The 12,337-nt window shown below is 37.6% G+C and overlaps 1 protein-coding gene across 2 annotated transcripts in view; it reads right to left on the minus strand.

The window, feature by feature from the left end:
* The window catches only part of LOC117394657 (beta-chimaerin), a 115,504-nt gene that overhangs the window by 52,457 nt on the left and 50,710 nt on the right, over positions 1–12,337 (minus strand). Inside the window, exon 2 of one of the 2 annotated variants that reach the window (XM_033993049.3) lies at positions 12,154–12,219. The exons of the other annotated variant lie outside the window; for it this stretch is intronic. Coding sequence (XP_033848940.1) covers positions 12,154–12,219 — 66 coding nt within the window. The remainder of the gene's footprint in view (positions 1–12,153; positions 12,220–12,337) is intronic. 2 annotated transcript variants of the gene reach the window in all.

The raw sequence follows: 12,337 nt of genomic DNA on the forward strand, positions 1-12,337 counted from the left end.
GGGGTCATGAGTGATGGTATAAATAGGGGTTGAAGCAATGTTATCTGTTCCTTTGTTTTGGTTATTTATGAAAGCGACCTGGAAGGACCTGTATTGTTGTGATTAATCGTGAGTGTTTGTTTTGTTCTGTCTATTTGTTTGTTTGTTTGTATTCACTAGACAGTTAACACGTTCCTGTTTCACAGTAACATGTATTGTACCACAATCACTAATTCACGCACTAAAGGGACTTGTGTATGTGTTTTGTGTTTAATGTGGGGATACAATAACGGGACTATTATTTCGAGGCCAGCTTGTGGATAATAAATGTAAGTAATACACGCCACTGTATTACTTACCAGCATTATTATTAACTGTTTGTTTCGCCGTCAGGCACTGGACAAAAACAAATAAAACAAACCTTTGCACCTGGATAACAATTGTGTCTTTTCTTTCATTATTCTGTTATTCCAGTAAGCATCACCTGCACCTGCACACTATTAACCACTTTGCCACAGTCTGTTAGAAAATGCTGCTGCAAAACAGAATCCCTTAGCTACAGTATACATTACTTTCAAGATTATTTAAATATAGATGATAGAAAATGTATTTAGCACAGACTAAGACTGTATTATAATGTATTTAAGCAGGGGCATCAACCTAATTATATATATATATATATATATATATATATATATATATATATATATATATATATATATACACACACACACATATACATATATTTATAACATAAGGCTATGACAGTACCATTTTGGCTAGAAGGAGCATGCATATATTCTCTCTCTATTAATATATAATATAAGACAACTAATATATTATAAAATCCATAATATTGTAGCGTGCACGGGGGAAGACAGCAGTAGGGCTGGTAGGTGATGTAATCATACACAAAGACATGAGCCCGATATACGCTCCTTGCAAAGGAGCCGGCTCTTTTGTACAGCGGTATCGGCGCTATGCTTTAATGCGAGAGGTCCCGGGTTCGCGCCCACCCTCCACCTGTGTGTGGATTGCCTCGCCCACTGTGATGCGCCTGCCTGCGGGAACCAAGATCGCTACAATATATAATACATTTGGGTCATTTTAGGGTTACCAGATTTCCTGACTGATTAAAAATGATTTATAAAAAAATAACAACAGCTCTGAAACAGTATTCAAAATATGTTGTTAACTACAGCACATTTATTACAGTAATTTATTATGTACTATTTTATTATGTAAAAATGTTATTCCAGTAAGCATTAATTTCTGTTGTCTATGGTTTAGAAATGTGCAGCAAAAACATGTTTTTATAAACAAAAGGAGATTTATTACAGCACTGAAGGACACTGTAGACAGAAACTGAAAGACACCAAAGAGTAAGTTAACAACCTTAGCTACATATATAGCCTTGTAGGCTATGTGTATATCTTGATTTTTGCTTTTGCAACTAAATAGATAAATTAACTAAGACACTGCAAGATTTGGAGAATAATTTAATAGTTTAATATCCAAGTTTAAAAATACAATTTTATGGAAGCGAATTGAATTAAACCCCGAAAAACACTGCTCGTATCTGCCTGTTTACATTGGTTACAGTGCTCTCAGCAGCAGACCTATAAGCATCTAAGATGGCGGCCCGAAATCTCACTCAGTCAGCCGTTGGCGGGTCTCGTTCTATATATGTCTATGGTTTAAACTTTGCGAGCCGACTGAAAGCGATCTCCCTCCCGATCCTGTAAAACATCATCACAAAGCATAACACACTGCCTGATGCGAATGGAAAACCGCGTCGCTATATTGATCACATCAGGCAGTGTATCAGGGATTATTTATACGATGAAAAACCTGGTGCAGATAAAATCCGAAAACTTGGTGTGACTGTCGTTAAATGGAAAAGCAACTTCATTTGTATTTGCACCTTTCGACATCGTTTGTGCCATATACTCATTCGTATGTGCATATAGAAACGAATTTATTCTGCTTAGTAGAGTTAGTGAAAACCACGCGTTCTGCTCATTATGACAATGAGTGTTTGCATGTATGTGTGTTTTTATGGGTATGACCCAAACCCACACCACGCGTGTCCCACTGAACAGGGTATTCATACATATTGCCCAATCCATTTTTGCAATGCAGCCATCAAAACCTTTCAAATACACATAATAGTACCAGCGCTACTTAAACAGTGTTTAATTCGAATTTGACAGATTACAGATGTGGTATACTTCCTTAAAGCCGTAGACCCCACTTTCAAGAGATAACTACATTTATTTTTCTGCTAAAAAAAACAAAATAAACATAAAAAAACTATCCTAAAGTTATAGCTATACAATAATATATCATACTCATGATTTCACAGCAATGTTGGTTAGTGTTGGTTTGTGGGGCAATAATTTACTGATAAACAGGAAAGAAGAAAAGGAGATATTGCCAATCAATTGCTTTTAATTACTTGATCCCCAAGACAGATAACAGGTTCGAATGTGCATATTATTAGAGAGAAGTGAAGACATAGAAAATCAAAGTTGTTAATGAAACTGATAAAATGAATGGACCGCTGTTGAAGGTAATTGATTTCTGCTAGCCTTTGATCCATATCTATCTTCATCTAATCTCATGGGATAAGGAGCTCAAGCAGCTCATAAAACGCTTATAGAGGACACACAAATCGCTTTGTAACAAGGGAAGTGATTTTTTTGTTTTGTTTTTTTACAGTGAAAGAAATGCTACATGAATTGCATTGATAAAACATATACACAAATTAAACAATTTAACGCAGGCAAAAATGAGGGATGAATGTTCTGAATGAATGAATGAATGAATAAATGAATGAATTTAAGTTTTCAATACAAAGGGAAAGGCTATTTTAAGTTTGTAATTTATATATGATGGTGAGCTGTGGCATCTCTCTTTGGTTATTTTGGATGACCTAAATCCGATTTATCACAGTGCTGCTGTGGCTGTGATTTACAAGAGCTTTTGTCATTGTTAGAGTGAATGGACACAATATTCCCTTCGGATTCCATTTTAAGACTCCTATTGTTTCTACAGTAATTACTTTCACTGGCTCGACACAGATATACCGTCAACCTGTTTTCTAATACTAAAACGACAAAATGTGAGCTGCATACTTTTTTTTATAAACAGGAATTGTTTATCAGTACTAGCAGGCCGAAAGTCCATCCATACAGTGCGACAGTATATAGCAAATTATTCATCACTCACATCTAGTATACATGGTTGTGAAAAGGCATGACGATGTTTAAAATCCCAACCTAGCTATCCCAAAACAAAGCAACGACACAGTGCTGTACTTTCACACACTTGGCTGCAGTTTGTATTTTTCTACTGTAAAACATGTTTTTTCAAAGGATTAGAGTATGCAAAAAGAGATATGAACGAAACTTAAGTGGCGGTTTATAGTACTTAAAGAAATGTGTTCTTTTAACATCACAAGCAGGGCCTTAGCAGACACTAAAGCCCTCTTTATGAGGCTCGATTGCTTAATTCTAGTTTGCTGAATGCTTTTAGGATGATGAACCAGGCATCCTCTTCAATATCATCTGTCTAGCACACACAATGCTTTCATTTAATTGAGATGAATAGCACTGAATTTCTACTGTTGTAGGCTTCAGCCTCCATAACATACACAATGTGACAGTAACATAGAGCATTGTTTTAAACAATTTTTGGATTGGAATAACAAACATATAGAATTGAAAAGGTTAGCATTGTTTTTAAGCTCTGACTTGATCTCCCTTTCAAAAAAGAACAGTAATATGACAGTTTGTAGATAATCCTGAACAATGACCTAATCAATTCTCCAGCTTGCATCAGGAGAATCAATGTGGCTATTACTGGGTGTAAGCAAGTTTCCATTTTTTTCTTAACAACAATATCTTTGCGCTGTGACATTTAGAGTGCCTTTAAGCTGGATTTGTTGTCTCAGTTTGGTTCATTTGGATGTGATGTACAATAGAGCTCATTCTTATGTCGCTCATCAATGTTTATTCCATTATGTGTTGTGGAATGTATAGCACCCAAGTTCCAATGCTACTGTATATGCTTAGTCACATGCATAGAGGACCCAGGTCAACAGTAATGTTGCATGAAGATTACCTAATAACAATCAATAATTAGATGTCATAAAGGTTGCCTGCATGTACTTCTTTGTAGGTTGAAGACAGTGTATACTGACTATTTACAATACATGATCTCACTTTCATGTATGCAGGTGTTGATTCTATAAACCACAATGTATTAGGTATGTGAACATTACAATGTTTATTTATTGATGCTTAAATGTACTGATGCTTACATTTGGTCGTTACATACAGGTAGTGTGTTTGTCTTACTGGCTAGCATTTTTTTTGCACACAAAAGGACATTGTACTGGACTGTAGGTATAAGGCTGGGTTATGTATCTGCTTTATGCTCATTTCCTGAAAAATACACCAACCCTCACCTATCAATTCTTGCTCCTTTTCTGAGTGCAAAAAACAAACTGCATTAATTTGCCCTTTGCCAAACAATGATCTGTTCAGGTGGTTTCAGTTTGTTTTGTATTCTAAAAGAACATTGTTGATCACAATGCACTCTCGACCAAATGAACTGCACTGAAATCGGAAACCAACTCCCAAGAAGTAATAATATTGACATATCTGTGGGTAAGTGTCCTGGCGCTCAAGTGATGTCTCATTGCAATTGTATAGTATGTCTTCAATGAAACAGATTAAAACAATACAATCAACAACCATATAAAAGTTTACTACAGTACATTTTCCCCATACTTTTCTCATAGCTACACTATGTAATTACAACTTTTACCATGGTTTGCCATGTTTTTTTTTTGTTTTTTTTTAATATGCTTTACTATGCTTGCCTATGTTTCATTACACTTTACAGTGGTTTTGCTATGGTTTTACTATGGTAAACCTTTATAAGGGATATCTCTATTACACTGTGGCAGGGCAGAAGAAATGCTTAGAAGGAGCAGGGCACAGCCCTGCTTACAAACACTGTATTGTGGTGTATTGTTTTGTTTATTTTGTATTTAATTAATGGTTGGTGGTATATTGTATTATTATTTAAAATAAATGTATTGTATGATTTGAATGTATTTTGTGTTTGATTTAAAATACAATGTTTTTCTTTGTTATTGGTATTGGTTTGAATGTGGTCTTGCAGAGGCGCTGTTAACAGCTCGTCTCTGCCAGACATCTTATGTGAATGCATGGTCGGCAGTCTGTGATTATTGACTGCCGGCCATGCAAACTAAAACTCGTGCAGAATGTGACCATTTCCCTATTCAATAATTTTAGTGTTAAATGAGAGATGGTCACAGGTATAAAAGCCTGCAGCTTTTGTTGTTCTGGGTGGGTGTTTAAAGAGGAGGAACATGTGTGTGAGAGCCAGTGAGAGCGAGGAGAAACCGAAAGTAAAAGGAAATCAAGCAAGCAATTGCTACTCGTGCTGGGCAGACCAGTACAGTATTTGTTTGGGGTTCTGTAGTATGTGTTTGTGGTAACACTGTGAGCAGTGTTTTTGTTTAAATATTTATTTTTGTTTTTGTTGAATAAAAACGGTCCACGAGAGCACTTTTCACTCGTAGTACCTGTCTGTGTGTTTCTCTGTCAGCTTTTTGGTCTGGGAACATCACTACTCTGCTACCCTGTCACATATATGTTAAAAGTGGCTGGCTGACATCTATAATCTACTATGCGGCTGGCTGCTGACACTCCTACAGTAGTTCAGGGAAAGGGGTTTAATGGATGTGCACTTTCCTTATCATTTCAAATGTTCTGTTACCTTAGTAATCTGGGCAGTGATTATAAAAGTGTAGAGCAGCATGTTCTTAGTAAGTTGCCTAAAAGCTATGACGTGCATTTAAGGAAATTCACAGGGTATGGCTTCAACAAAACACAATGGTATGGGTCACTAATAACCTTTTGATGAAAGGTGCCTTTCACAATTCACAAAATCCATATAAAATGATTGGCTTAAAAGTAATCCATAGCTCTGTACACATGGTTTGTCATCATTGTTGTAATTGTACAGAAATAAAAGCAGCATTACCTTTATATAACCAAGTTTCATTGTTACCATAAATACAATAGATTCATATTTAAAAAAAATGAGGGGATAGAAGCTTATGGATCCAGCTTGTTTGAAGGTTCATCACTGTATTCTACGAAACCATAATACTGTAATGACCACATAAATGCATTGTTACCAACATTTCTCGAAATGGTAGTACCATCTGATTTATAATATGCACAGTACATGGAAAGACTAACTCGTTGTGTAAATACAAGAGCTGAATTTTAAAGCACACACATTTTTCTCCATTTTTCACTATCCATTATTACTAGTAATGTGCTTTTCACAGCAGCCTGATAGCACTTCTTTCAACCGAATCAAAGTTTCAGCTTGTTTCTTTACATTATTATTATTATTATTATTATTATTATTATTATTATTATTATTATTATTATTATTATTATTTATTTTTTAGCAGACGTCCTTATTCAGGGCGATTTACAGTCGTAAACAAATACATTTCAAGAATCACAGTACAAGTAATAATACAATTAAGAGCAAGATAAATACAATGACTTTGGTTCAAGCAAGTACAAGTGTGACAAAATACGATTCAATAATACAGCAGACAACAGTGTCAGTGATAGTTACATCAGGATATGATTAAATACAAAATACTACAGATTAAATAACACTTGGCAGATTACAGTACACTAAAGTACAGGATTAAATGTAGTAAAATGGGGGGCAGATAAGAGCAAGTAAAGCGCATTTAAGGAAGGGTGATAAGTGTCCAAGGAGAAAAACAGAGGAGTTCTACAGGTGCTTTCTGAAGAGGTGAGTCTTGAGGAGGCGTCGGAATGTGGTCAGGGACTGGACATTACATTAATGGTGAGGCAATACTAACAATGTCTGAGAAGCCAGTGAAACATCTTGGGAGATGGTATGACGGGGATCTAAAAAGGACACAGTTCGTGTGGGAGAAGTTAGACAACAAGCAGCGGGAGGGTTGAAGAGCATAGACAGCAGCGCTTTACCAGGTAAACTGAAACTCTGGTGCTTTCATTTTGGTCTACTGCCAAGGCTGCTGTGGCCACTGATTGTGTACAAGGTTTCTTTGACAACAGTTGAGAAGCTGGAAACTTTAATCAGTTCATACGTAAGGAAAAGGTTTGGAGTTCCATGCTGCCTCAGAAGAGTGGGACTTTATGGTAAAGAATTACTGCAGCTACCAGTCTCTGCTCTAACCGAGGAGTTTAAGTGCGACTGGAAATGGCATTAGTAGATTCACACGACAAATGCGTAAGGGAGGCAGAACCTGTGTTGAAAACTGAAAAGTGGGTGGCAAAAGAAAGCCGTGGAAGATGCAAAGGCTGCCCTTCGAATCGGTGATATTATGGGGCAAGTTCAGCATGGAAGAGGGGGTCTTGGTCTCAGTTCAGCTCCTCCTACATGGCACAAGGCAACCCCAGCTCAACGGAGGAAGCTGGTAGTCAATGAGGTGCAAAAACAGGAGAGGATGAGGTGTGTAAAGGCCGTTTCCCAGGCCAAGCAGGGAGAATGGATGAGATGGGAGAGTGTAGAACAACGCAAGATTGGCTGGCAAGACCTATGGACAATGGAACAGAGCAGGATCAGTTTCCTCATCAGATCAACATATGATGTTCTCATATCACCACAGAACCTAAACCTCTGGGTGTCCTTTGTGTTCATCACCAGCAACATTTAAGTCACATTTTGACAGGATGTAACGTGGGTCTTAGCCAAGGACAGTTTACTTGGTGTTGCCACCAGTTCCATCAAAGCATTACACACAAAAGACAATATTCCTACATCCAGGAGAGCAACCACCAAGAAAAGGTGTTAAAACCAAACCTCGCCCAGGACAACTGGAAGCTGCTAGAGACTGGAAAATGCTGGCAGATGTTGGTCAATGGCTTATTTTTCCACCTGAGTTTGCCACCACTAACCTTCGACCAGACATTGTCTTGTGGTCTGGATCAGCACACCTTGTTCATCTGGTAGAGTTAACAGTGTAATGGGAGGATGCTGTGGATGAGGCGTATGAGAGTAAGAAACTTCGATATGCTCAACTAGCTGCTGAAGCGCAACAGTGAGGATGGAGAGTCCGGGTTTACCCAGTGGAGGTGGGTTGTCGAGGATTTGTGGCACACTGTACAACCCGGTTTCTCAGAGATGTTGGGTTCAGTGGCCAAGAGTTGCATCACACAGTGAACAACTTATCTGAAGCAGCAGAAAGGAGCAGCAACTGGCTGTGGTTGAGACAGAAAGTTTCTGGTTGGGGATCTCAAGCACAATAGAAAGAAAGAAACACTGATGTACAGGTAAGTAAGCTGGGTTGAGTTGAGTGAGGGATGGAGGGGGGTGATGCTGGGACACCAGAATGTCGTGGGCTAGTCGACGAAACACTGAGGACGGAAGGTGCCCACTTGAAGACCCCAGAGATGTACCCTACTTAGCCCAATCCAGATGGTTGGGGATGCACTGGGGAGACCGCACTGTGGTTGATCCCCGGGGCCAGCATCGCAGTCGTTGTGTGTGCTGATGCGCTGGGGAGGCAAAATAAGCTGATCCCTGGAGCAAGCATTACACTTCAGCCATCGACACCAGACAGAAGGATATCTACATCATCAGATGGAAAGAAACACAAATGGATGGAGATGCAGATGAATCACATTAGTTTACTGTAAAGCTATGTCTTAGTTGGTGCTTAATGTGGCGAGAGCGGACTTCAAATCAGCATGACACGACTCTCATGTAATGGAAATTATTTTTAGCTACGACATCGACCTTCAACAAAAGAGCAGTGTGAAACAAACTGAAGGCTTTTCTACGTTAGTCAGGAAACAGTGCTGGTTTTATGCATTTAATAAAAGCACTTGCCAAGGGGAGAGATGACAGTGCTGAAGGACAGAACATTCAATTCTTCTGCACTTAGGCTTGTACTGTACCAAACACATCACATGTCAGATAGCATGGATGGGAAAGTGAAATTCAGTGATATTCAAGGGCATGATTTATATGTCAAGAAGAGATTAGACTTGCACTCATAATTGGAGTGGCAAAATAGTGTGAAGAGCCAATCTCTATATATTTTATATAAACCCATTAACTATATATTTGTGTGCACAGAATAATAAGAACATAAGAAAGTTTACAAACGAGAGGAGGCCATTTGGCCCATCTTGCTCGTTTGGCCTTTTTTATAACTTACCCACATTGTCTAGATGAAGACATTTCCGAGTCAAAATAAACTCCTGGGACTTTTTCATAGATTCCGTCTTCAATTTCAGTATCTCCCATATGATATTTATAATGCACATTTTTATTGCCTGCGTGCAATACCTTACACTTTTCTCTATTAAATGTCATTTGCCATGTGTCTGCCCAGTTCTGAATGCTGTCTAGATCATTTTGAATGACCTTTGCTACTGCAACAGTGTTTGCCACTCCTATTTTTGTGTCGTCTGCAAATTTAACAAGTTTGTTTACTATACCAGAATCTAAGTCATTAATGTAGATTAGGAATAGCAGAGGACCTAATACTGATCCCTGTGGTACACCACTGGTTACCTCTCTCCATTTTGAGGTTTCTCCCCTAATCAGTACTTTCTGTTTTCTACATGTTAACCACTCCCTAATCCATGTGCATGCATTTCCTTGAATCCCTACTGCGTTCAGTTTGAGAATTAATCTTTTATGCAGGACTTTGTCAAAAGCTTTCTGGAAATCTAAATAAACCATGTTGCATGCTTTGCAATTATCCATTGTCAATGTTGCATCCTCAAAAAAGTCATACAGGTTAGTTAGACACAATCTCCCTTTCCTAAAACCATGCTGACTGTCTCCTAGGATACTGTTACCATATAGGTAATTTTCCATTTTGGATCTTATTATAGTTTCCATAAGTTTACATATAATAGAAGTCAGGCTTATTGGTCTGTAGTTACCTGGTTCGGTTTTGTTTCCCTTTTTGTGGATCGGTATTACGTTTGCAATTCTCCAGTCTGTCAGTACAACCCCTGTGTCAAGAGACTGTTGCATGATCTTGGTTAGTGGTTTGTAAATAACTTCTTTCATTTCTTTGAGTACTATTGGGAGGGACCTGCCCATCTGTGAACAGGCTGGCTGGTGGTGACATCAGGCCAGGAACTAATTTGTGCAATCCCCTGTGCCCACATACTATTACACATTTTATCTGCACATGAAGTGATTGTGCAACTCCCGCTGCCTAAATACAAATATACATTTTTACAACACTCATGCTACACAGCCCAATTTATACCCTGTGCACCAATATACAGTACTGTGCAAAAGTTTTAGGCAGGTGTGAAAAAATGCTGTAAAGTAAGAATGCTTTCAAAAATAGACATGTTAATAGTTTATATTTATCAATTAACAAAATGCAAAGTGAGTGAACAGAAGAAAAATATACATCAAATCAATATTTGGTGTGACCACCCTTTGCCTTCAAAACAGTTATTGATTGTGTTTCAACCTACATATTGAATTGATGATCATTAGCACCTGTTTGGTATAATTGTTTAATCATACACCTGACTATATGCCTACAAAATCCCTGACTTTGTGCAAGTGTACCTAGAAAAATTGATGCTGTTTTGAAGGCAAAGGGTGGTCACACCAAATATGGATTTGATTTAGATTTTTATTCTGTTCACTCACTTTGCATTTAGTTAACTAATTAATATAATCTATTAACATGTCTATTTTTGAAAGCATTCTTACTTTACAGCATTTTTTCACACCTGCCTAAAACTTTTGCACAGTACTGTATATATACACACCAACAATAACACACCACATACAACACATAACACAAAAATACACACAAGGGCGAGGCACCCCACCACACCATCACTTTTAATACAGCTAACAGACCAAGTAAGACTACATTTGCTGAAGTGCTTAAAAATGACCACAGGTTACAACTATTTGATCTATTCAGTTACTGTAAATGTATCAGAAAATATATAGTAGAAGAATTAAGCGCAATGAGCGCCTCTTTTTTTATCTTGTCTCAGCTCATTTTCATTTACAGTACTGGCTATTCTTTGTCTTCCTATCTCTCCCTCCTCTGCACTACTTTATAGTGTTAAAATACTGACTAGAGTGAGTAGAAAAGTAAAATAAAGCAAAAACTTTCCCTTTAAGAGAAATAAAGTGTAGTTCTAATATTTTGTCACCAGGGGGTGCACCTTCCTAAAATTCCTAGGAGCACCCATGTATTATAAAAAGATCGCCAGAAATGATAAATTAGCGATTGCATTTCTTTAGTTCTGCTTTCAAGGCTTGTGCATATTGTAACATTATGTCAATGCATTCCTCTTGGAGACGTCACTTCCTCTGAGATATTCCAGAGTAATTGTATGGTATATTGTACCAGTACTTGGTCAGGCTTTTCACTTTTCGCCATTCAGGATTGCGAAAATTGAATGTCTCACAGACATGTCCACTATGCATGGAAATTTGTGGTTTAAAAACAGACAGGACTTTATTTATTGCACAGCAAGTCAAAGCAATATATTAAAACCTTTAGGAGCATCTATTTCCCTGCAGGATAGTTATCATTGTGTGGTATCAATCTTTTTTTTTTTTCTTTTAACTTTTATTGTCAGCATTACCCAGCCAATTAGAGTTCTGGCATAATACCAGACATTTCAGAAATGCACTATTCAAACATAGAGACTTTGAGCTTTTATCTGTAAAGCAAGCACATTTTCAACACATTGCTGCTTGAGGATGCTGATTTTGAACTGTTTTTGAAATCTTAATCCTGGTTTTAATGTCTGTTATCTGTATCCATGACATCTGTGCCAGCTATTCTAACACTTAGAGGCGCTCACTTTGAACAGCACACTATAAATTGGAGGGTAATATTGTCATTAACAACCATTATTTTTGGAATGGGACTATAATCACAATATGGGAGCCAAATAGCTTTTTGCTTGATGTTGAAACAAAAATCTATTTTACTGATTGAGAAGAAATACATATTTATAGTATGTAGGCTATTTATTGTCTCTGAAAAGGTATGATGCTAATTACTGTCTTGCTTCAGATGTCATGCTCCTCCGCCCCCATACTCACCACAGGCTGCTGGTGTAAATGTGACACTTGTTTCCTCCTTATTTTCCATCACGGGGCCTCTCTGATCTAACAGTGCAAAACAAACACACATAGATACACTTTTGATGTGTAAAGGGCGTTTTCTATTACAATACTTTTTCCTATGCAATAGTAATACTCATATAAATCTCACCGTAGTAAAAAC

The sequence above is a fragment of the Acipenser ruthenus genome, chromosome 3 (genome assembly GCF_902713425.1).
Source record: "Acipenser ruthenus chromosome 3, fAciRut3.2 maternal haplotype, whole genome shotgun sequence".
NCBI lineage: Eukaryota > Metazoa > Chordata > Actinopteri > Acipenseriformes > Acipenseridae > Acipenser > Acipenser ruthenus.